Consider the following 25,810-nt stretch of genomic DNA (forward strand, 5'->3'; position numbering starts at 1 on the left):
TCCAATTTCTTTCATTGTAAAACTGCTTCTAGAGAGCAAACAATACTGGTATAGGCTGCCATTGCAAGTACCAACATGTTGAAATGAGACCAATCCTGATATTTGGTATCGTTACTCGTCCATCCTTAATTAAAACCTTAATTTATAACCTAAGCCTCTGTTCAAGGCATAATTCTTGCTTGACCTAAGTACTATCCCTGTTCAGTACTAGTGCTACTTCAAAGACATTACCCCAAACCGTACTCATTGTTTAACCCGGTGTTTCTCAACTATATTTTGCCAGGAACCCCCCTAGAAGAGAAAACTTTTCGCCCCCACCCCCCCGTCCATTCACTGAATATAAATAAGATTATTATTGATGAAAATTATACCTAAAGTATACCTACACATGTATCCTTTTTAACATTAACAACAGAAAAACGCAATATGAATCAACTTTCAACAACTGCTAATTATTTTTATTATGTTTTTACGGGTTATAGCTTAGTCTAAAACGGAAAAAAAGAAGCAAGTGGACCAAAGTGCCTGAAACTATAAGAAAATGATGAAAATGATAACTTTATTGCAATTACATTCCACATGACATAAACAAAGCCGTTTTCCTGGGATCATCCCCCCCCCCCCCCCCCCGCCCCACTATTTGAGAAGCACTGGTTTAACCCAATATAAAACCTGAACTTTTTTTGACCCCCCCCCCCCCCCAAAAAAAAAAAAGAAAGAGAAAAAATAATTAGGGTTTAGGGGCTGAATTCAGAGGATTTGGACAAGTTTTAGTGAAACAATAGCTCTAAATAATTATTAATTTGATCAATTAGTTGTGGATTATTTAAATTTAACACCTTTACTCTGGAAACCGTAACTCTAACAATTTGACACAAAGCCCTAATTTCAAATGCTAACCCTGGCCAATAACGTTACTTTAATTCCCAAACATTGGCTTGTAACTCTTATTATGAACCCTAGTGTCTTGAAACCCTACCCCTTGCTTATCCCTCTTATCCTATTTCCCTTTTGCTCATCCTCAGCCACCCCTCGAGGTGCGAGGCGGAGGCGGACAACAGGTCTCATCGCCGGGGGCAACAGCAGCCGCACCTGGAAATCAAGGCCATTGTGTGAGTCTCACCTGTGCGATTACTCGACTTTCCCAAACACCCTTCCGCTCGTTCCGTCCTCATTTGGTCACTTTCACCTTGCGAGCGACCCCGCGAGCTCATTGCCTCCCAGCTGTTGCGCGGATTGAGTCGAGCCACCCGCTCGTCGAGAGTCGGCGCCACGTTGCCGCCTTCCGAGGCGGAACGGGCTAAAACGCCTCCAGCCTCTGGCTTTTCCTTCCATGAAAGTGGAGATTAGAAAGGGAAAGCCATTGTTTCTGTGTAGAGTTAATATGATTGCGGCGCAGAGGGCCGGGACCGACTTCCAGGGAAAGAGGTGGCTCAAGAGGGAATGGACGCCAGAGTAAAAAGCGGAGAAAATGGGCTTGGAGCAAAGAAAAGGGCAAAGGTATTGGTTTGGAGGGTTTGGATTTCTGCTCCTTGATTCAATTTGTTCCATTTGCTTCAGCTGTCTCTCTGCTCCAGCGGAGGTGAATGTGTTCCTCCATCGGGTAATTGATGCGACACCCCACAGTGGCCCTCGGCGTCGGGGCCACTCGAGGGATGAAAGAAAAGTGGAGAGTGAGGGGAACTCTCTCAGAGGTGTGAGGCCAGATGGATGGCGAGAGGTCAGGGCAGGCTGAACACATTCTACAGGTGGAAAATAGATAAAGTTAAAAAAAAAATGAAGAAATAGACACGCAAGGAAGAGAAACGGCGTGGGGAACTGTGACATAATTCGTGTGAATGTACAAAAATGACCTACAAGTGTTTCTACTCGCTAAAAATTGTTGGGACAAAAAAATGGAATTTTAGCCTTAGATATTTAACCCATAAAGTTGAATCATATGAATTTGAAAAAAAAAAAGGTGTTCTGTTATACAAAATGACCCAATTTTTAGCCACAAAACTTGGGCCAAAATTAGTAACTCATAAAACTACCCGAAAGGTTGGGTGGGTCAAAATGAATATTTATTAATAAAGCAGTTGTTTTGTACAAACTTGCCATATTTTGGGCTTGCCGTTCCTACTGAAGACCTTTTAACAAATCAGCCTTACTAAAATCTGGTATTTTAGCGAGCAAAAACTGTGTTTTCAAGATGAAAAAATATCTTAGAAGAGAGAGAAAAAAATGAGCTGCTTTGCAGTTAAAAGTATTGAAAAAAAGTCATCTAAAAATAGAATTCTTTGATTTATTAGTAACTCATTCTGTAGCATTGATAATTATAGACATCAAAAATCCATCTGGACTGCTATGTTGGTTAAAATTTCATATCAACAATGAATGTGTTAAGTGGAAATGTGTTGTATTCTGGATTCATATATATATAATATATATATATATATATATATATATATATATATATATATATATATATATATATATATATATATATATATTTTTTTTTAATACTATAGCTGCAACCCTACATGTCTCGCAGTAGTTCAAATCAGATGTACAGTAGGTTGTGTCTAAAATGTTTGGCGGCCATCTTTGCAGCTTTCCTCTGCAACATCTTGCGTGAGTTCACTTCGCAATCACTCAAAGTTCTTTCACTTTCCAGCATCCAGCGTGCCTGGCGCGCCAGCGTGTCGCGCAGAGGGAGCTGGCAGGAACATGACAAGAACGGCGGCAGCCAGAGTCCCCACGACACCATTACGACCACCGACCTTTTCCCGGTAAGAAAAAGACAAATGCAGTGACAGGAGCCCTGTGAGCCTTATCTGCTGCGCTGAATGGATAATACTAATAAAGGAGAGGGGAGGCGGGAAAGAAAGGGAGGGGTGTTTACCTTCAGTGTCATCTGCGGTGGGACGAGGGTCGCGGCGGAATAGGCGCATCGGGGCGCCAGCTGGCTTGCCGCCCAGATCCTTAATTAGCCCTTAATTAGGTAAATTTTCAAAGCTGGTTGATTGATTAATGAAGTGTCTTTGGCCGTGTCCTCCCCTGTCTATCGCTCCCCTCCCTCCCATCCCCCCCTCACCTCTCGCGCTCCCCCCCCCGGAGACGGGGTAGAAATTAAACAGTGCTCACAGGGCATGGCATCCAAACAAAAGGCAGAGGTGTTGAGGATAAACAGTCACAACAGAGGCTGAGACGAATGCAAATAAAAGATGCCTTTACGTTGAAAAGATAGGCCACACACACACACACACACACACACACACACGCATGCACACAGTTTGCTGCCTTCACAACTCCAGTCATGCATTTAGCACAAACCCTTTCCAGACAAAAAAAAAAAAAAGTGATGTCACGTCTGCATTCTCACTGGAGTGTGTGTGTGTGGCCGATAAAAGAAAACGAAGATTCCCTTAACAAACAGATGGACTACCCTCCCGTGTGTGTGCATTTTTGTTCCGAGCTTGTTTGTTCTGCTTGAAGGAGTTTGATGTTCATTAGCGCAGTTGCAAATGGCTCCTTAATTACAAAGTTGCTGTAACTTAAACGCCAAAATGACACGCACACACACATCTGTAGCCAACAAAGTACCCCAAAATTATACATGTTGCCCCAGTTAGTAAACAATAAAAAAAAAGATATTATGCCTGGACATTAATGCAGGACTTGACTAGAGTAGCTCTTCAGTAGCTTTGGGAGAGTTTGTGTATCAGGCTATTTTAAAACTCAAACTGGGACAGTAGTTCACCGGCATACAGAAGCTGTTATTAGGGAAGCAATGCAGGTGTTATGGCCATTGATTTTACACTGTAAACCTCCCCTGATTTCTGTCCATATCTACTTATATGGTTGAAAATTGAAGTGTAATTTACGAGAATTTACGTGAAGTGTAATAAACGTTTGGCCGATTGTTCCCTGGAAAGAGATTTGATTAAACTGAATTGAAAAATCGTAAAAATATTATCAAATCCAATCCCTATTTGTGATATAAGGTGATTTTGGATGAAAGCCGTTTTGTACACTGTAAACCAGAGGTCCCCAACCACCTGGTCCACGGCCCCAAACGGGTCAGTGGATGAACAGTTGTCAGGCCGCAGGGCCGCACCCAAAATAATGAGCCATTTACAATTGATGTATTATCCGAGTCTGAAAGCGATTTTGTTTTGAGAAACCTCTTATTTTGAAAACCGAACAGATTATCTTGGATTAGTTTCGGTCCCTTGAATGGCAAAATTTCACTCACCAATAAATTAAACGAGTAGGAAACAGACGTCTTTGTGAAGGGCAAATGGCTCATTCTTTCTCTTTGTAGGCTCGTCACCTGTCTCTTGGTGGCGAGCCTAAAGCTTCAATGAAAAAGAAAGCTCGCGGTAACAACTTTGTGCGCTCCTTCGTAGACAATAAGGAGCCACAAAAAATGGATCTTCTACCTTTTTGTCACCGAACCAGACAAGCTCGCAAATGTTACACGCTAACCAGTCTCCCACCATGTCGCCTACTAGTTAACACCCTTAATATTTTTTGAGACTATCAGAAAGGAAAATTTGCTCAGAATCATCAATCGCAAATAGCCAAGAATCTAACTTGGTTTGAAAGCCAGCAGAAATCCAGAAATTCTCCTGCAATGGTACAGTATGTATGTAACCCGCTCTTGCGGATTTCAAGGACCTTGGCGAGCTACTGGTCTGTAAGGGGGAGGGGATAGGCTAGAGTGCTGGGTTCAAACGTTCTTTATACATATTTCATGAAACCCCGCTATTGAACACACCACATACACGCCAGCGCGCACACACTGTGCGAGTCTGCAACATCCACTGGGTTTCTTTTCCCCCTTCTATCCTGCTTTCCATCTACAAACGCTCTCCAGTGACAACACCAAGAATTAAAGTCTGTTTGTCTCCATGTCTACTTACCCGCAACTAGCGCGCATCTCCCCGGGAGTCTTCCGCCGCGTATTTGTATGCCGATCCTCAACGGACACGGGCCTGCTGTAAACCATTACCTATACACGGAGGCGGCGAGCCCTACATGCCCCGCTCTCGCCTTCCCTGGCCTTCCCATAGTAAATCAATACAACTGACAGTTTGAACACCCTCCACCTCAGTTTGCTCACCTGCGGGGGTTGGGTGTGCTTTTGTTTCTCCAAACTCGGTAGTCTTCTGCACGGGTGTGTTCTGGTGCAGCCTTTCATTTATTTAATCTCAAAGACGCGTTTTTCAGGAGTCTAGACCAGGGGCGGGTAAAGCTTTTCTCTCAAGGGTCACAAAGGGTTCTAAAATTTGACAAAAGCTCTTTTTGTATTATTAACTGGTTTCACTGTTTTGATTGTTTTTAGTTTGCGTTAGTTTGTGGTGTGCTGCAATGTGTTTTTTAGTTATAATAATGTGTAAAAACATGTTTATTATTTTGTATGCACTGTATATCTGCCATGGACCCCAGGAAGACTAACTTGGTGCTTCAGGTAATGGGGATCTTTTAATCAAATCCAAGGTACTTCATATTTTTTACGGTTTTTTTTTTACAGTATTTGGCTGGTTAGTCTATTAAATGATTGTTATCATATGAATTAACTATTAATGTAATCCATTACATTAGGTTCTAAAGTAATCAATTACTTTGGTGCCTAAAGAAATTCATTACTTAGGTTACTTTAGTACTTTACCAAAAGTAAGTGATGCCATGGGGGGACACAAATGTTTTTGTCTTGTGTAATTGTAATAAAATAAGAACTTGCATCAGTTTTTTTTCTTTTTTAGTTTCAGGCTCTTTGATGCACTTTATTTTTTTGTTTTGCTTTAGACTAAGCTGTAACCTGTATATACACTGTAAAAAAAAATTCTTTTGTTAATGTTAAAAGGATACAGGTTTAAGGACACTTATAAAATGTTAATAGTTAATCATCTCATTTATAGTCAGCGCATCAAGTGGGTGGGGGGCGCAAAAAGTTGTCTCTGTCCTATGGGGTCAGCGAAATATAATTGAGATTCGCTGACCTATAGTAATTGATCACTAGACCCTCTTTTAGCCAAATATTTGCAAAAAAAATTACATGGGATTGAATGTCTGGACTCCTGGGAAAAAAAAAAAAATCCGCCTTTGGGATTGAATGAGTTAATAGATAAAGCGTGTCAGCTCCTGGCAAATCAACACTGTGACATTTGGACGTTTTATGGCAGGGGATGGTGGCGTTGGAACGACAAATTCAGGATTGTAAAGAATGGTTTCAGGGAGAGCACATTAACGCTTAATGTGATTGGATAAAGATCTGCAGAGGAGAGACAGTTGGATCTAGCATTAATGTCGGTGATTATGAAGCAGCTTGTTTTGCATTTAACAACCGCAGCGCTTTGAATGGTGACACTGAGTGGTGCTTCATAACAATTTAGTTCTCAATTACTCTAGCCTTGGCGTTTTGGTAAACATTAGAGTTAATTCAGTCCTCAGTGAATCTGGTTTTGTATACTTTCAAGGCAGTTTCAGGTCTTAATGTAATTAGCATACTTGTTTTGTAAACATTGAGGAAAATTCCGCCTTCAAACAATGTATTAGAAAGACACTTATGGCTTTAGCGATCTAAAAAGCTTGTTTTGGTTGCAGTTAACTCATTCGCTGCCGTTGACGGCTATAGGCGTCGTGTTGATTTGAGTTTGATTTATTCTACCTGCCACTCTACGTCGTCGGCATATTTTTTTCAGCGTTTTTATTTGTGTCCACTGTTGTGTCCATTTTGTCTCAGAAAGACAGCAAATGCATCCCAACTGAACATGAGACATCATGTTTGAGCATACTAGGACTTATAACTGACTCATAAGATATAAACCAAAAACAAATGTCCTCTTGAAGGACATAAATAGATAGGCTGGCTTTCAATTGGTTAAACCTCTTAAAATGACATAAAAAAGGAAAAAACAAGGATATGATACATTTTTGCAATATATCATTCTGACAGCCAGCATTTTCATTGTGTCTAGCAAGACAGCAGAGTGAATTGTGATCCAACCAAGACCATGAGACTGATGTAATCATAAACTGGCTTTTTGGCTGATATCAGACCGAAACAAAATTATGTAAGAGTGTGCACATTCATGAAACTACCTTATTTCCGTTGTTTAGCTTTCATTTCCCTCTCGTGAAGATTTTTTTTCCGACTTGCATTGCGGATAGGGTTGAAATAATTATATGGACACCAATGCCTTGATATACTATTTTGAGGTTGCCCCCAACACATGTAACGGCGTGACTCGTCTTTCTACTGCAACTGTTGTTACGATTTACTATATAAACAACATGTTCTGAGGTAACGCTCAATCGCCAATTCGGGGCAGTAAATTACCTAATTGCGCTGACATTGGCATACTGCACTTGTTGTCTGTGTTTACCGGTGGTTTGGGCTCCATTATAGCTGCAGCCCAGTATAAATTAGCCGCTAGCTAACACCCCTTGATTGCTCCATATAGGCTGGCATGATAGGTGTAAATGACTGCACATTTTGATGCTGACAGCCTGACACAGTTGCCGTTCCTACTGATCACATTTTAGCAAAGCATGCTGACTCAATTCTGTTTCAGCTGGAAAATCTGTCTCCCAGACCAACATTTATGATGAGAGATTTGTCTTAAATTAAATGTTTAATGTTAATGATAGTGTGCTGCCGAGCAGAGTTTAAGTAAGAAATAATTGATAATTGTTTTAATTGTTTGCAAATGTGTTTCTTGGTCTTCTTCAATAGTTGCCTTGCATTTTTTTGTATGATATCAAGAATACTTGATAGCTGCAGCCCTAATTGTAGTTTATAGGCCACACTCATGATCGCTAACATTTTTGATTTATCTTGGGTCTTTTTTATCTGACAAAACCTGGCATTCAAACCCAGGTGTGTAGACTTATTTCCACTGTACCGTAACTGTGTGGACCAGTTCAAGTTTACCCCTCTGCGGCTCTCCCATATTCAGCTGGGACAGTATTTTCGTCCAGATTTGCGTCTGAGTGCTTTGAGTGCGTTCCATTGTTTCTATCCATCCATTTTCTATAACCTCATTACGGCTGCAGGTGAACTGGAGCCCATCTCGGCCGACTATGGCCGAGAGGCGGGGTACACATCCAACGGGCCGCCAGTCAGTCGCGGTCCATGGCTTTCATTTGTTGAAATGATCACCGCTTTGTTGCCGATGAAGCGCTGACGCACCATTGCCCAGGAAGTAATAACACACTTCTACTCCTACGTTAATACACACTTTGATAGCAAATAGAGAATAAACGGGAGAGACTGCCAGGGAAAGAGGAACTATTAACATCATCAAGACATCTTTGTGCGTCCATGGGCACATTCGTGTTGCGGGCATTGATCTGCTCGCAGCCATGTGACATTTTTTTCTCCCTATAGCAGAGAAAGTGTTAGTGTAAGCATTCCTGCGGCCTTGCGTGGGAGATCATTCTCTCATCTCTCACGGCCCCACACTCTCGCACGGGGAAGTGACGGCTTCATCCATACCTTCACCCCCCCCCAACCTCCCTCAATCCCCCAACCGCTCACAAAGTCATCCCTCGCTCTCCCACACACACACACACACTCGCGCCAGTCCCTCGTTTCAGTGGACAGATGCTAACAGATGACTTGCTTTATTGGTGTCACTCGGTGACTCATTCGAAATAAATTTATATACCTCTGCTCCAGAGTTGACATCGATCGGGTTTAACTCATTTAATAGCCCTGCCATTTGCCTATTAGCTTATTTACTGTCAAAACGCGGCCCGGATGGCTTCCTGGGCGGCGGTAACTCCTCGCATTTGTATCGGTTATGGCAGAAAATGTAATTGCTCGTGCAAAATACGAACTGGATGCCATCCGAGTACGTCGTCACGGACGTGGGGCTCGGCTGCGCGGCTTTTTATTTTTATTTCACATTTCATTTGAGACACACTTACGTTAAAGACGGGATATTTAATCCGATGTTTATTAGGCTTTTAGCTGGTTGCGCATAATAGAATCCGGGCACTAAATCAGCATAATGTGGGGAGGTGATTCTGCCGCTTGTAGTGCTTCTGATTTTTATCTTTCAATAACTGGGCCCGTTCAGGATGTGACTAATTAGGAAACTCTCCGACCGCATCTTTGCAGTGTACCTCACTAAAATAAGTACGGAGAGAAGTGAAAGACGACGCTGCCTCTGATTGGTTTAGGTGCAACTAACTAACCCGATGTTCAGCAGCTAATCAAAAACTAAATTTATCCATAACTATTTTTGTTTTACTGCGTTCCCTTGTTTTTCAATGGGGAAAGGAAAACCACCTTTTCACCACCTTGTTAAGTCGACTGCGCAAAATAGAATTTTCCCCCTGCCGGACATTTTATGCACACAAAGTGTATGGAATGTGTATAATAAAATCTTCCCAACTTTTCTTGCACATGCTCAGTGATCTCCTAACCATAGTACAGAGGCTGAACAACAAGAAATAACATTCAGTGCGCCAGAGCGTGGTGTGCGGCCGCTAACTCTCCCCGCAGCCACAAGCCCCGCCCCCTGCTACCAAACAGAAACACAACGGAAAGTTCTCTTAAAAATCCATGCTTACCCTGTGATTTCCTGTTTACGTCACCTGGCTGTATTTGGGAGAAACATGAAGATTCTCGCTCCACTGCTGAAGTTGCCATTGAGGTAGCGGCCATCGCACACCCTCCAAACTGGAGAGGCAGTGTCCACAGTGTAACCAATTTTTCCTTTTAATACATTTCATTTTGCACGCCAGAAAAAAAAACAAACTCTCTTATAAGACTGTAGGGTTTTTTTGGGCGTTTTTTCTTTTAATTGCGTAATCTGATTACAGATACTTTGCAGTCATATCTATATTGCTGAGCAATTGATATTGATTATCATCTGATAGATCTCAGTGCCATGTTCACTACCAGATGGTAAAAATCAAAAAACATAAAAAAAAAATGCCTTAAGAAAGTTTATTCTTAACCACTGCTGTTAAAAATGCACTATAGTAATCGTAAAATTGGGTGTCAATTTGATATTAAGCGGCATCAACTGAAGGTAACTAATAAAGTAACTTAGAATAGAACTACTTTTAAAATTAATATCTAATTGTAGGTAGTCTGTAAAGTAAGTTTGTTTAGTTTCTTTTTTCAGGTAACACTGATGGACACGTACCAATATAAATACCGACATCAACAAATAGGTAAACCCATTAGGTCGCTGATGTATTTACCGTCCAATCCATCATTTACCTGTGCTTGGCACGCCCCCTGGTTTTAGTATTGTTTGTTTGTTTTTTTAAACCAAAACCTCATATTTCACAATCCCACCCGCCTCCATGCGAGAGTTGACAGCTGGCTTCCACACAGACGTAAAAACTATACGGCGACGCTCACGAAGCGGCCATTGATTTTGTAAAAGCCCATTGGGAAGATTTCTCGGGGATTCATCACGGCCGGACGGTGTGACGGAGGAAAGATGAGCGCGCGCTGATGACTCTGGGACGTGTGGCGGGAACGATGGATGGCTGATGAGCTGAAAAGAGGAGGGGAACGAGTAGGAGGGAGCAAGGGAACATGGAGTAGCTTCTGGAGTGATGATCACTCTGCATTAAAGCCTCGGTGAGATTACATTTGTGAGTATTCTTAGGTGTGTGAGCGTGTCGCTCCTTCTTCATCTCTGTCCTCCGTCCGACCTGCGCCAAATCTTGACTAATGTGCGTGGATGTGGAAAATACACAAACCTCCATGCTCACTCATGGGACACAAATTTTGTTTCCCGTCCATCCATTTTCCATTGCGCTTGTTCATATTAGCGTCACGGGTGAGCTTGAGTCGATCCCGACCGACTTTTGGTCGTCCGGTGGATGACGGATACTTGCGGTATAAGTTTTTGATGCAGTATTTTGACCATTTTTGGGTCATTTTGTCCACATCATTCTAGCAGTATTTTAACCAAGGGATGGCACACTCCTGGTATTGGGATAACTAATGCTAGGTACTCTAGCGCTTAATGCTCAATTCTGAAGTTTTTTGTGAAATGCAATGTTTTTACCTGTGCTCATTCACAGTTCAGAATAAATGCGAACTGTATGTGATCTATGTATAAACGCCAAACAGCCCAAAACTGTCTCGAATGCGCAGAGGACACAGTTAGGTCACGCACAGCGGGCACGCGTAACGGAAGTACCACAATGGATGGCCGATCTGAAAAACATCTATACATAAGGAGCACCCATATATTAGAAACAAGATTTGAAGTGTCCCCTATTGTCGGCAAAATACGGAACATCGCATTTAAGTACTATGCATAATGCTCCTCAACAGTCTCAACAGGCTACATTATCTTTATTTAGTTACAGTTAGCTTGGCCATTTGAATGTGAAGATGTTTACCTTCCCTTTCTTCCCTTGGCCACCACAAGACCTAAAAGCATTATTTCCTCAGGAAATGCGTGCTATCCTGCTATTAAGCCTTTGGACTGTGGTTGAGTGGGGCATTTAGGTGCTCCAGGAGATGGAATTAATGTTCCGCAAGTTGGTGTTGGCAGCGGAAGCAAATAATAAAGTCAAACGTGTGCTATGATACGTGGTTAAAAAAAACAATCATGTTGTGTCTCCTTTAAAAGTCTTTCTTCAAATGCACATGCCAAATATAAAAACAGCAGCATCCTTTATTGAGTGCGTCCCGAGGCTCCTCGGAAATCAATGCAAGCCGACACCTGAATGGAGACAAGCAGCGGAAACAACAGCGAGCGCACAAAAAGTCCTGATCTCCCTTAATCACTTTTTCCCTTCTTTTTTTTTTAACTTTATTTGTTAGTGTAACACTTTTATCAATCGTGACAGCAGCAGCATAGCTTCCTTTCAAATTCATCGCTTATGTCAGTGAACTTTTACCTCTATGTCCTGTCCAATTGAAATTCGAAGTTTATCATAAATCTATTCAGTATTTTCTACAAAGAATCATTTAGTGACAGGCAGAACAATTCAATAATATTCCATTAGATGTAGCCAAATATTTACACTGGGTAAATTTGTGAGTAAATTTGTCAAACATTTCTAGGAATATACAGAAACGCCTACTAGTATATGGTAATAACATTCCGGCTATTTTGTGGATTTTTTTTAACATGCTTTTTTTTCAAGCGCTTTTTTTTCAACTATTTTTAACTATTCCCTTCTGTTTCCTTTGGGCATAATTCCACTTTTGAGCACATGTTTTTGTTTGTGAAGAGAATGAAAACAGGAATGATATATAAGAAATAACAGTTTGCTATTTGTATAGCCTACTGATTGGCTGTTGAAAATTCTATCGACATTTTTCAAACCTAAATTTTTGTTCTTTAGAAACATTGGTGAGATTTCAGGCATGTATTTCCATCTTGCCAAACTCACAGTAGCGATTTTCGCTAGCCAAAACAGCACATTTGAGTAAGCCTGTTTTGGTAAAAAAGTGATCAGTAGGAACAGCAACTGTGTTAGTTGACATCGACGTTGACATTTACGTTTACTGCCTTTGAAAAGTAATCCGGTAGCTGTCGTCAGCCTATATGAGGCAGTTGATTGCTGTTAGCCGCTAAGACTGGTAGCATCTGGTGCAATTCGACATAGCTAGCACTGCTAACCGCTGACGTTGGAGCTGCCACTAATCACAAGCAAAAGGCGCCATATATTATAATATCAGTGTAGTTAATTTTTTTTAAACATACTTAGTTGGCATATTTATTAATTGAACTTGATTTCAGGACAGTGTTGTGTTGTTGACGTTGGTGATGATGATGGTGAGCCTTTTTGCTGCAGTTAGCTTGACTTCTTCCTGACAGTATATACTAAATAAACTGCTAACTGAGTATTTTTTAAGACAGGTATTCAAATCACTCGACAACCTGTGTCACCCCTAGAGTCGATCGAAATATTTTGTGAGTCCAATGGTCGAGTCTGAGACAAGTCTGAGTCAAAAAAGTCAAAGGAGTCTGAGTCTAGTCAGAGAGAAAAACTACTGTTGGACAATATACTTGAAATATTTTGCGCTGGCTCAGGAGACATTAGAAAACACTGACTTTTGTTACTTTTCCCAAAAAAAGAGATGGCGTTTTAGTCGACAAGCTCTGAGCGGCATATGCGTGCTCACGTAGGCGTGCGCTAGTGGCACGTACGTCGGCGCAAAGCACACATCAAGTAAATCTGCCACAGGCGTCTCCCGACCATCTGCAGTGGTAATGACAATCTGCTGCTCGGGGCAAATCGCTCTGCGCCTTCTCTTACGGCGCGCGCCGCTCTCTTTGCTCGGCTTCTCCTGTTTCCCCTTCCGCGCACGCACAGGCGTCCACTTTGTTACCCCTCTTTAGCTCATACGCAGATGGGCTTCAGTTCTCATAGCCAGCCAGTTGGCCGTAATGAGATCCCAGGAGGAGAGAGGAGTAGCGGCGTAAAGAGCAAGGGAGGGCTCTACCCTGACCTCCGCTGATAGGAAAGCACCACCCCCTCCGACTTTATCTCTTCCTATCGGCGAACGACACCGCCGCGCTTCCCACACCCTCCTTCCTCATTTCGCCAGTCATCTATTATTAATATCCATTAACAAGATCACAGGCATTGTAATCCTCCTCTGACAGCATTCCTGCAATGTGGACGTTTGGATGCAAGGAGACGCAAATTGCTAGTTGGTCCTTGGAGAGGATATCAAGGTTGCGAATAAATGGCTTGAACGTACAGGCCGGACTCAGCCGATCGTAAGATTGAATTTTAGCGGGTTGTGCATACCGAGCCAAAAGTACGGCTCGGTAAACAAATGCTATGTTAGGATTTTGGATCATTTATGCTAATCAGTCTTGCACGGGGAAAAGCTTTCACGAGTTCGCGTTTAGTCGGAAAATGTTCCCAGAAGAAATAATGGAATCGGAAATTGTATTTTCTCATCAGACTGTCACTGTGTTGGCAATTTCTTCAAATAGACATTCTAATATCCATACGTTATTTGTATCTTTCGCCCCTACTAGCATAGACGGAAAGGTAGATATGAAGCTTTAAGGCAGTGGTTGTCAAATAGGGGTAAGTGAAATTTTAACAGGGTTTCTGCAGGTATCAGCTATTGTAATTCAACATGTATTATTGCCATGACAGGAAAAGAACATTTTGCTTTTCAAATTAAGAGCAAAATAATTGGCACATGATACAACTTATTGCTAAATTGTCTTATAGAGACTCCGATCGGCGATCTAGGAAGATAATGAAGAACGACACACAAAATGTGTGGCTTTAATCCTGTCGACTCCGTTGTTTTCTTTTTGTTGCAGTCATTGCAGAAAAACACGCTTCATACAAAGAAAAATCTCGAGTGTACAATTTCAAATCAAATATTCAAAATATTGTGCATTTATATTATTGTTTTTAATATTATTGTGCATGGTTAATGTTTGTTATTGTAACAAATGCCGTATTATATATTTTGTTTAAAACTGAAACTCTTTAATCCGGAAAATCGGCCAGTTACCGAAAAAAAAAGAATTGACAATTGAAATATTTTAGAGATAAAATTCAAATACCGCGATACCGTGATCTTTTTCCTCAGGGTTATCATACCATCAGATTCTGATATCGCCCCATGCCTATTCTTAAATAAAATATCATTCAGACTTAGATAATACACAAAACGAAAATAATGCATTATTTCTGGTGCGGCCCGGGACATTTGATCCATGGACTGGTACCGGGACTAGGACCCCCTTAACCTTAAACATTTGATTTTTAAAATTCCACCCCAAAAAAAAAAAAAAATCTTTAAACTTTTTAGTAAACGATCATTAATCAAAGCCAAGTTAAAAAAAAGACAATTTGAAAATGTACACATTTCCTAAAGGTCTTTCGAACCTGCTGGTCGTTTTGACCATGAACAGACCATTCCACAAAACGCACGTCTAAAAGTTCCCGGTCCCGCTTTAAAATCCACCAAATTCTTCAAGGTCAACCATTAGCCACCCCGCCTGGTGGAACCCGCGAGCGCGTGTCGGCACAATTGCGCGAAGTGTGTTCAGTATGCGGCGGGAGGCTGTGGATTTGTCAAAGTCACATTTGATCTCCTTCTGCCCTTTCTCATGTCTTTTTGATCTGAGCCGGCGCCAAAAGCGGAGGTGGTGTCCTCTTGTAGCGGGACCCTCATAATGAGTTTCCATTCTGCACAAAGGGGAGAGCATAAGGGGCTGAGAAAATACCTGGACGGACGCCGATAGCGCTGTGTTTGTGCATATAAATAAGGCGGCGTGCCAAAACGCCGTTCGTGTTGGGGAATGTTCTCGGTCGCCGAGGGCCTCGGCTTTGAAGCTTTGTCTATAATAGATTATTGAATCTTTGAAGCCTGCGTGGAAGCTTCTATTTGCATAATGCATGGACCTCAATGTAAAGGATCCCGTATTGGCTCGTGTATTTATACCCGCCGCTTTTCTTTGAGTAATACGTACGGCCCCTCGTGACTTTTATCTTTAAGACTTTCACTTAACTCGTTCGATCCCAAAGACGTATTGTAGTGTTTTTTTTTTTTTTTTCCCCTCACACATTCAATCAAGTGCTTTTATTTTACGTATGTAGTTGTTTTTATTTAGGTACAGTACTTCTATTTACTCTTATTTTTTTTTCAAGTGTCTAGCTAAAGAAAGGTCTAAAAATGGATGGGACTAAATAAGTAATTTATTGCTTTCTATAACAACATTTTTAATTTTTTTTCGCTATTTTATTTTCATCCTTTATTTTTTTCCATTTTTGACCCTTACTCATTTTGTCTTATCAGATTTAGTGTTTATGTCTTTGAGCTGTTTACGATGTTTTTATTTTTCTGTACAACGCTTTGGTCAGCTGTGGTTGTTTTAAAGTGCTTAACAAATAAAAGTGGATTGGATTGGATTGGATTGGATTGAAGAGTCCAAACATTTGAATCAAGATATTTTAAGTAATTTAAATGAAATTTTCAAGTCTCTAGCTAAAGAATTGTCTAAAAATGGCTTGTCCTAAAAAAAAAAAAAAAAAAAAAAAGTACGGTAATTCTTTGCTATTCAATCCCAAAGGCATATTTTTACATCTTTTTGTAAGAGTCCAAACATATGAATTTAAAAAAAAAAGTAATTTAATAATACTAAAGTAATCAATTTTCTCAAATAATCGATAACATTAGGCAGTGAAAGTACTGTATTACATTTCCTTGTGCGATGTGTATAGAAACAGCAAATCGGGTTGATAAAACTTTTGAACGGGGGGTAAAACTAATGTCCCGAAGAAAAGAAACTTAAAACCGTAGTAGTCATTTCTTGAATTAAATTTTGTCTACAACTGTAGCTTTCACGACACCGCTTATCTTTCATCCATTGAGATGAATTAACATTTCAGCACGTTGAATGCCTTCTAGCATCTTTATATACAAAATTACATTCTACAATATGATGTAACCTGCGAATTTGAATAAAAAAAAGCAATAAACGTTTTTTTTGCCACATTTTTCGCTTCAGTTAAATGCACATTGTGCTGCTCCTTCACACCTGCATGCCTTGGCCACTTGGGGCAGTGTAATACAGACATGAGACAAACACAAAGAAGAGTTTTCACAACTGCTCTGAAACATACATCTACAGTAATCCCAAATTGAACAAAAATCATAATTATAGCCATGCAAAATATTTTTAAAAACATAAAACATTGTTTACGTCAAATACATCCTCATTTTTTCATGTAGCCTGGCCAGTAATAGCACTCGGGAAATGTTGTATACATGCAGCTAATGTGAACTAATGACTTACTGCCATATCCTCATGTACATAATATTGTGTGTGTGTGTGTGTGTGTGTGTGTGTGTGTGTTTACAGTACACATCTATTTTGAAAAACGTTATCAAGCATCAGCTCGCAATGTTCTCTCCTGTCGACCGCCATTTCCTGAACCCGAAAAAACCTCGACTGCAGAGAACATGAAAAGAAATACGACAGGCGTGCACATAATTATGAAGTGATTATTAAATTGTGCAATGATTTTTTTTTTCCTTCCTCCTGCCGCCAGTCAGCACGTTATTACCTTGTTGTTTCAGCGTGACTGTGCTCTGAATGCCTAATCATATCATGTTTCAATAGCTGCTGCTTACAGCCACACCACAGTTAAAAAATAAATAAATGAATACTTGATTATCTCATTCACTGCCAGCTCAGTTAAAATGCATTTTAGACCGACTGTGTGTGTGTGTGTGTGCGTGTGTGTGTTACTATATGTATATAGTTAAAATAGACCTTTGACATTGATAGTAATGACAGTTACATTAATTATTGACATCCAACATAAGAATGTGGCTGAAATGTGACTTTAATTTTTTTTTTTTTTTTTTTTTTGGGGGGGGGGCAATGCCCTAGGACAGCTACTTAGCTAGCTAGCGCTATCTACCTAGCTTGGGAGAGAGAGAGAGAGAGAGAGAGAGAGAGAGAGAGAGAGAGAGAGAGAGAGAGAGAACGAGAGAGAGACCTCTGAAAGAAGTTGCTAACTCAAAACGTAGCACTAACAGATACTGTTAATAGCTAGCTAGCTTGCGCATTAGATAGCTAGCTAGCAAGATAGATAAATAGATCTTTAGATAGATAGCGAGAGAGAGATAAACCTCTGAAAGAAGTTGCTAACTCGAAACCTTGCACTAACAGCTACAGTTAATAGCTAGCTAGCTTGCACATTAGATAGCTAGCTAGTTAGCTAGCAAGATAGATGGATGGATGGATGGATGGATGGATGGATGGATGGATGGATGGATAGATAGATAGATAGATAGATAGATAGATAGATAGATAGATAGATAGATAGATAGATAGATAGATAGATAGATAGATAGATAGATAGATAGATAGATAGATAGATAGATAGATAGATAGCGAGAGAGAGAAAAACCTCTGAAAGAAGTTGCGAACTCGAAACCTTGCACTAACAGCTAGTTAATAGCTAGCTAGCTTACACATTAGATAGCTAGCTAGCAAGATAGATAGATAGATAGATAGATAGATAGATAGATAGATAGAGCTCATTTATAGTATTTATTAGAAGTGGCGGTTTACTGTTTTTTTTTTTCCATTGTACTTGAATCTGTTGAATGAAAGTTAACTGCTGAGCCCATTAGAACCCAATTGCTGTGCAAAACATCAGCATTTAAGCGGTCTCTCAGAGGAATTTAAGTGTGGAGACATTATCCAGTACACATTATGAGCGATGATCTAACATTATTTGGAAATTAGTGTGCGATGTGCAGTCACTCCACAATGTTGTGGGTGTCTATTTTCGTGTTGTTAGTTTTACTTCGCATTTAGCCTTGTTTCTTTCCTTTTCTCCAAAATAGTCATTTTATTTCGTTATGAAATCTGCTTTCTCCAACGAAATATATACTGTTTAATATTTAAAACTAACCTCTTAATAGACCAAACCCCAGTTGAATAAATATCTTTGGGGCAAAAATGCGGTAATGTGCCAAAATGCTAGAGGCGATTTTACTTAAGCAATTTCGACTCAAAACACAGATAAACATCCAGACTGTGATCGTGTCAATCTGATCACAAGACGTGGATGAAATTACAATAATCAATCAGTAACCGTGTGCAGAAAAGCTGTTTCAAATAAGCCAATCAGATATGGATGTGATATGCTTATTAAAGACTGAAACGTTGCCTACTTGGATTTTTTTTTCCCCCCTTTTATCTCTGTTGACATCCACAAGTTCAACATTTGTCCTTGTATAGCGAGAGAGCTACTGCATCTCTTCTGATTTGTTGGACGAGAGCCATAAAATAATACGAGCGGGCGAGATTAGAAGCTTAGCGCTTATTTTAATTATTTGACAACTCTATCTTCTCCTACGTCTTAATTGGCTTTCCCTTTTGGGTCCAAGCTGTCTAGAATCACGCTATGAAATATTCTATTTTCTCCGAATCATGACACAAAAACTTCAACTTAATGCCAAGGTTCTTTTAGGCTTTTGATATTGTATTTGTTCGCCTTTTTGATGCTAGTCGGAAACGTTGACACCATATTGTGAGGTATAACCTTGTGTGCGTTGACTGGGATACAGCTTGTGAATTACAATGCTGTCATGTCTGGACCAACAAAGTAGTAATTATCTCGTTAACTCGTGATAAGGTGACAGCGTGTGTATGTTTGTGTGCGTGTGTGAGATCTTAATTATTGTGTCCATCAGGGGTAGCGTCGTTTTTATCCGCGCACAAAGACAACAAAGACACGGTTGTCCTTTCTCTAGACTCGCTTTTTCATGTAGATGTTATCGTAATTGTACTCCATTACACTTTTGATCTCATACACACTGAAGAGGATGGGAGGTTTTTATTACTTTTTATTTATTATATACAAAAGCATGGCGTTCAATTGAATGTACTTGGAGGCTAGAGGTTTTTTTTTGTTTTTTTTCAATGTTCAATGCCATTGGATATTGATTTTCTTTTTCAGTCCATGCACAAGTCAATACACTGCGGCATTATGGGAAAAAAATACCACAGTAGTATTTGGTTCGTATTTGGAATTTTTACTCCGAAATTCTATGTAAGTACATTTGAATGTTTTTTTTCCAATATGTTAGAATGTTTTTGCGATAATGTTTTTGTAAGTTCAAACATAACTGCAAAACATTTGAATGTATTTGCAAGTACGTATGCATGCATTTTCAAATACATTCAGAAATACTTGCAAGTACTTTTAACATATTTTCAAGTGCATTAAAAGCTATTTGCAAGTATGTTTGAATGTCTTTTCAAGTACATTCGAATGTTTTCAAGTACATTTTCAAGTATATTCAAATGCTTTTTGAAGTACTTCCCAATGCATTTTGAGTACATTCAAATTAATTTTTTAGTGTATTCAAATGCATGTTCAAGTACATTGAAATGCATTTTAAAGTACATTCAAATGCATTTGCAAGTATATCTGAATGCATTTTCACACACTAACATAACATAACACACAACACATATTGTTGAGTACATTCAAATGTTTTTGGGCATATTTTCAGGTAATTTTGCACTTATTTTTAGTACGTACATTCCCACGTGTTTTCAAGTACTCTGCAAGTATTTGCAAATTCATTTCAAAGTATTTACAAGTATTTTCAAGCATAGTTGCAGGTATATTCTAATTTAATTACAAGTGTGTCTTTGTAAGTACTGTACTCTGCCAGTTGAAAATGTTTACTCCACATTCGCAGCGCCATTCGTCTATAAATACACACTTTATTTTTCTCGTTACTATCCTATTTTGTTGCTATTATTTGAAGTTATTATATATTTAGAATCAAGTTTCGCAGTTGAATATATTTTGAGTTTTTAAGTTAGTTTATCGTGATACCAGTATCAATCAAAATACATATTTTTCCCACAGTCATGTTTACATGAGTGTACTTATTATTATTATTATTATTGTTATTATTGTTGTTATTATTATTTTGTTGTTGTGAATGATCATTATTATCATTGGCATTATTAGTGTTGATATCATTCGCATTATTATTATTAATTCACTTCTTAGGCAGCAGCAACAATGAAAGTGTGATGGCAGCATCTGTGCTAGTGTCAAGAAGTGTGTGTATGTATGTGTGTGTGTGTGTGTGTGTTATATTTAGCTCCCTCCATCCCAGACGGCGCGGCGAACACAAGAGCCTATTCTGGTGTTGAGAGCTGTGCAAACACACAACACTTGATGCCGTTCGGGCCGTGGCAGAGCTAAAGCCGCCATAATTATCTCTTGTTTGGAGGGCAAACACACGGGAAAATGGGTGTCACTTTGAGTTTTAGCTTGGGATATACTCTTGCTCCTTCCTTTTGTGATTTCTCCTCACCTGTGCTGCCTCTTACCCCCCAATTTCTCAGTTTGAATGAAAGTTGGAAAGGTTTTTTTTTTTTTTTTTTACGATTTTGGGGTTGGGTATTTCAAGCTACATTACATCAGCCTGCTTCCGTAATCCCATCTGTCATTCTTGTGTGAGGGGAAGGCTGAAGTCAATTTCCACAGGAATGTTGAGTGCATAACTCATGAATGAGTCCGCCGTATGGCTGCAGTCATAGAAGGCAAGTTCGAAATCACTAAAGCGTTTTGGGGAGAATAAAGTGCTTCGTTAAGGGCAAGGGTTGAATGGAGATGGATAAAAACCATCAGATATTGTGATATTAATTCAAATACCGCGTTTGCACAAGACTTATGGTCGACGCGTAAAATATATCGTTCATAAAAGAACATTTTTTTGGTTGACTTTCTCTTGTAGTTTTTCTTTTTTCATATGGTATTTCATATGGTTTCTGCAGTTGTGATGTCGCATTGGTTGTTTTATGTGGTAGATTGAGGTATAAAATCCCAACTGATGGTGCGCCTTATAATCAGGTGCGCCTTATATATGGATCAATATTGAGATTGGGATTGGTAGATGGGGAATGAAGTGATAAAGTAAGCTTTACCTGTTTCTCTTTTGTGTTTACAGTTGAACAATGTTGGTCATATTGACATTGAGTTATTATGGTAGAGTTATTATTTGAGGTATTATTGTTATTATTGTTGTTATTACTTTGAGTATTGTGATTGAAAAAGTTTGAAAATATGTCATTAATTGAGGGTGTGCCTTATAATCTGGCGCGCCTTATACATGGAAAAAGTTTGAAAATATGTCATTAATTGAGGGTGCGTCTTATAATCCGGTGAGCCTTATAGTGCGGAAAATACAATAGTTCAAAATTAACCCAATTTGGATTTTAAATAAATAAATAAATAGGGCCAATCATCCTGGATCAATGTAGCCCAACTTTTTACATGCAAACTAACCCCCCAAAATTGGTTAATTCTATACAAATCCAACCCTAAAATCAGTAAATTGGGTTAAATTGAGCTAACTAGTAGATTGCTCCCTTGTTGCCCCTACTGCTTTTAGAGTGAAGACCTCAGTACCAAATACCACCCCTCGGTGAGTATTTATGATATATTTTACATGATTTTCTTCGAATACATCATAAAGTTCACAATTGATGCCCTCTATGAACATGCATTCGTATGGACCATATTTTGTATTGACTGCAGTCACTAAAACACAGGGCCTTTTTGACCTCTGCATTATGAATGAGTGAGCTGTGAATTGCATGTTTTATCGGTGCCCTGGAAGCTCTTTTGAGTCATTTGGCGTGTCAGCTTTTTACACCTCCGGTTGAGCCAAAGCGCCAACGTCTAACAACCCGTTTGTGTGTCCTTCCGCATGTTTGCACACATACACGCACGCGTTGGAAGGGGCGGGTACGCTGGAGCGAGCGCGTGTCATCTTTAATGCATGCAGCCCCTGTTGGGAAGTCAACAGTTTCCAAAAGAAAAGCTTTCCCTGTAAACGCTACTCTAGCACAGAGTGATTGGTGATTGGTCGATACCTGAGCCTCGAGCAACTGTGATGTCATTTTCAGTGAAATGGCCGCACTCCGAGACGGATGAAAACGATTTGATTTTAATTACGATGCTGTCATCAGGAAGGCCGCAGAGAATTAAATGACTTCCCATTCAACTCATTCACTGCCATTGACGAGTATAATCGTCATTTTCATTTTTCAACGGTATTGAGAGGTAGAGTATTTAATGCTACTTTAATGTAAATTTTAGACTTGGAAAACACTTTACTGATGCACAATGACCAGTAGGTGGCGTCAATGCAACATATTTAGATATCAGCATAGTTTGCTTGTCCAAACGGTTGCATTTGCTGCAAAATACTTCTGTTCTACTGCTGATTATTAAAGAGCACAAAAAAAGCTGAATCAAACTATTTTCAAAGGAGAGTTTCTTCTTTCATTTAGTGGATGCAATGTAAATATATTCATTGAAGTCTTGTGTGTCTTGAAAATGTCAAAATGCTTCGAGATGGCAAGCAGTGAAATAGTAATGATTGTAGGCAAATATCGTGTTTGTTTTTGTTTCTACATTCTTAAAAAAATGATTAAAATTGAGGATATTCAATACCCTTTTATTTCAGACTAATTACTGTGCGAGAACTCAACCATTAAGTACTCATAGATACCGATACCAAGTAACGATACCACTAGTAATCCCATGTTTCATGTGCTTGGTTGAAATGCAGTTAACTTTGATGTCCTGCTAAGACAAAATGGACACATCAGTGGACACAAATAAATAGGCGAGGTCACACAATGGTATAGAATTGTCCTCAAAATTCAATGAAACAATGGAGATGTTCTTCTGCTGTCATAGAATTGTACTTGTGAGTATTGATAACTTGAAATAAGTCCAATATTTGGCATCGGTATGCGGTTCGCCCTGATGTGTTCGGTTAGCATGCAACTTTAGCATGCAGACATAACAGCGGACACAAAATACTATCAATAACTTGAAATGAGGCCGGGATTTAGTAAGATACGGCTGGGATTTGACCGGAACGGAACCCATGACCACGCTTTCACGGTGCCGCCCTTAATGCCTTGTTAGGTTTGTAGTTTTAGATATTTAAGAAGGTTTACAGAATCCTGTGCAGGGAACTTCAAAATTATTGTATTTTTTGATGTTTGTGCTTATTGTCAGAGGCAATCGATACTATCCATATTTCCCCTCATTCTTCTCGCAATTTGCTTTCGAGCAATAAAAGTTGAGTTTACAAAATCCAATACACAACCAACGACAAAGACGTATCAGTAGCTGCGATAAATCAGGTCATAGACTGGTCCAGCATGTTCTCTGCGACTTTAATCTCGTTCCTCATTCAGCTGACGGGCTTTGCGGGGCTCGCGCCGTGCTCACAAACATAGCTAAATGAGCAAATCTTGGCAGGGGGCCGCCGATCGAACGTCTGGGCTAGTCTCTAGCTGAACTTTCACCTCCGGCGCGCTCTGGTGGCCCGCTCTATTCACGGGAGCCTATTACCGCCCGTGACGTCTCTCTTTTTCTACCCTTAATGTCAAGGAGAGATGACTTCTCCATCTTTTTGTGCGGCTCCCTCACTCTCTCATCCCCCTCGTTCACGCCGTCCGTCACGCCGCCCCCCCGCGGGGCGGCCAGCCAGAGGTCGGACCTCCTTCCTGTCAGCCGGCTCCGGCGGGACGGAGGGTCGCCGACTGACATTTATCTCCACATAGATGACGGAGGCTCTCAGACTGGTGAATGAGATGCGCCGGGAAGCCGCGTGTGTGTGTTCCTCTGCGGATATACTTGAAAACCGTTTTCAGTTTTCGCCTGACAAAATGAGGGCATTTTGGAGAAGTGAGGACATTTAGGATTGTCCTCATTTGTTCAGAAGTCTTTTTGAAGGTCAAGACTTGCTTATAGTGTGCTATATTAAAGTACTATACTCATTTATATATACTGATGGATTTTTTTGGTTAAAAAACAAAAATCTAAAATTGAGTTGGCAATCGTTCCTGAAGGTTAGGAGCTAGGTTTTGTTTTTGTGAGGACCTCTTGGACTTGGGATCATTTCACAGGACCCCACAAATTCGGACCTATTTTTGAGCGTCATCACTTGTTTGGAAAGTATAGGTTGAAATTAGATTTTGAGGTTAGGTTAAAGGTTAGTGTTAGGCAATGTGTTGCGATGGTTAAGGTTAGGGACTAAAAATGCATACGTCAATAAGAAAAAAATCCTTGTGTGTGTATGCCCTTTTTTGACACGTGGTGGAGACCAAATCCCAGATTTGAATGTCTTTGAATTTGTAGGGACCATTTTGGTGGGCCCTGCAAGTTCTGACCTGTTTTTGTGGGTCAAGACATGATTTTAGAGCACAGGTTGAAATTTTGGTTTCAATCTTGATCTTGATCTTCAATCTGAAATGTGGATTTTGTTTGAGTTTAGGTTGTGTTGTGTGTGTATATATCCTTTGGTTTTTGGCACAATGTGAGGACCAAATCCCAGGCTTGCCTCTCTTTATGCGGACCAAGGTTAAGAGTTAGGGTTAGGCAATATGTTGCGCTATATAAGCTTAGGGTCCGGGACTAGGAAATGCATTGTATCAATGAGACTTCTCCACGATCATAGAAAAAAAAAAACTTTGAGTGTGCGTATGGATTATGTGAACGGGATTCTGCTGGCACGGAAAGCAATGATTTCTTTGCCGCTTGGCCGCTAATGAAGAAACGCTCAATGCAATACAGCGAGATGATAAAGTAAATATCAATATCTGAGGCATAACGATGCTCAATCGGAGGAAGCCCCTCATCCCTTGTATATCTTAGCGCAATAAACTTTCACAAGGCAATTAAATTGTTTTAAGTGTTAACAATTACACTGGTGATTGTTCAAACGCTCTCTTATATTGCGACGCAGACAAAATGTGATTCAATTTTATTAGAGCGCACAATCTATTTTTTTTTTTTTATCTGTTTAAAGTAGCTTGTTAGAATACCGTTATGCACCAGTGAAATCCCAGCATGCACTGCAATAGCTGGCGTCTACGTATCGTGCTCGGCAATTCCGAACAGATGTCGTATTTGGTTGCTGTTGTTTTACTTTTAGAAGTACAGCTCATCATCAGATTTTTATATTTTGTTCAATTAAAAAAAAAAATACAATAGCAGTCAAAAGTTTGTAAACACATATTTATTCAGCTGTTTTTTTTTCCATTATTTTAACATTTTCTGAAAGTGTATATAAAAATACGACACTCTTGACATTATATAATATTGATGCAATTATTTGGCTAAAATATCTTGATCAAAAAAATGTTTTATAATTACAGTAAAAAGAGTTTGGTTAAAAAAAAAAACAACAACATATTCTTTAATTCCTAAATAGTATATAAATTGATGGATTTTTTTCGGTTCAAAAACAAAAATCTTACTCAAAATGTCATGTTTT

The 25,810-nt window shown here is 39.8% G+C and overlaps 1 protein-coding gene across 1 annotated transcript in view; it reads left to right on the forward strand.

Annotated features, from left to right (window-relative positions):
• Positions 1-25,810, forward strand: part of schip1 (schwannomin interacting protein 1) — a 237,509-nt gene that overhangs the window by 8,912 nt on the left and 202,787 nt on the right. The window contains exons 4-5 of the mRNA XM_088427885.1: positions 1,026-1,112; positions 2,657-2,771. Coding sequence (XP_088284011.1) covers positions 1,026-1,112; positions 2,657-2,771 — 202 coding nt within the window. The remainder of the gene's footprint in view (positions 1-1,025; positions 1,113-2,656; positions 2,772-25,810) is intronic.

Source organism: Hippichthys cyanospilos, chromosome 11 (genome assembly GCF_059441005.1).
Source record: "Hippichthys cyanospilos isolate Australia breed blue-spotted pipefish chromosome 11, RoL_Hcya_1.0, whole genome shotgun sequence".
Taxonomy (NCBI): Eukaryota; Metazoa; Chordata; class Actinopteri; order Syngnathiformes; family Syngnathidae; genus Hippichthys; species Hippichthys cyanospilos.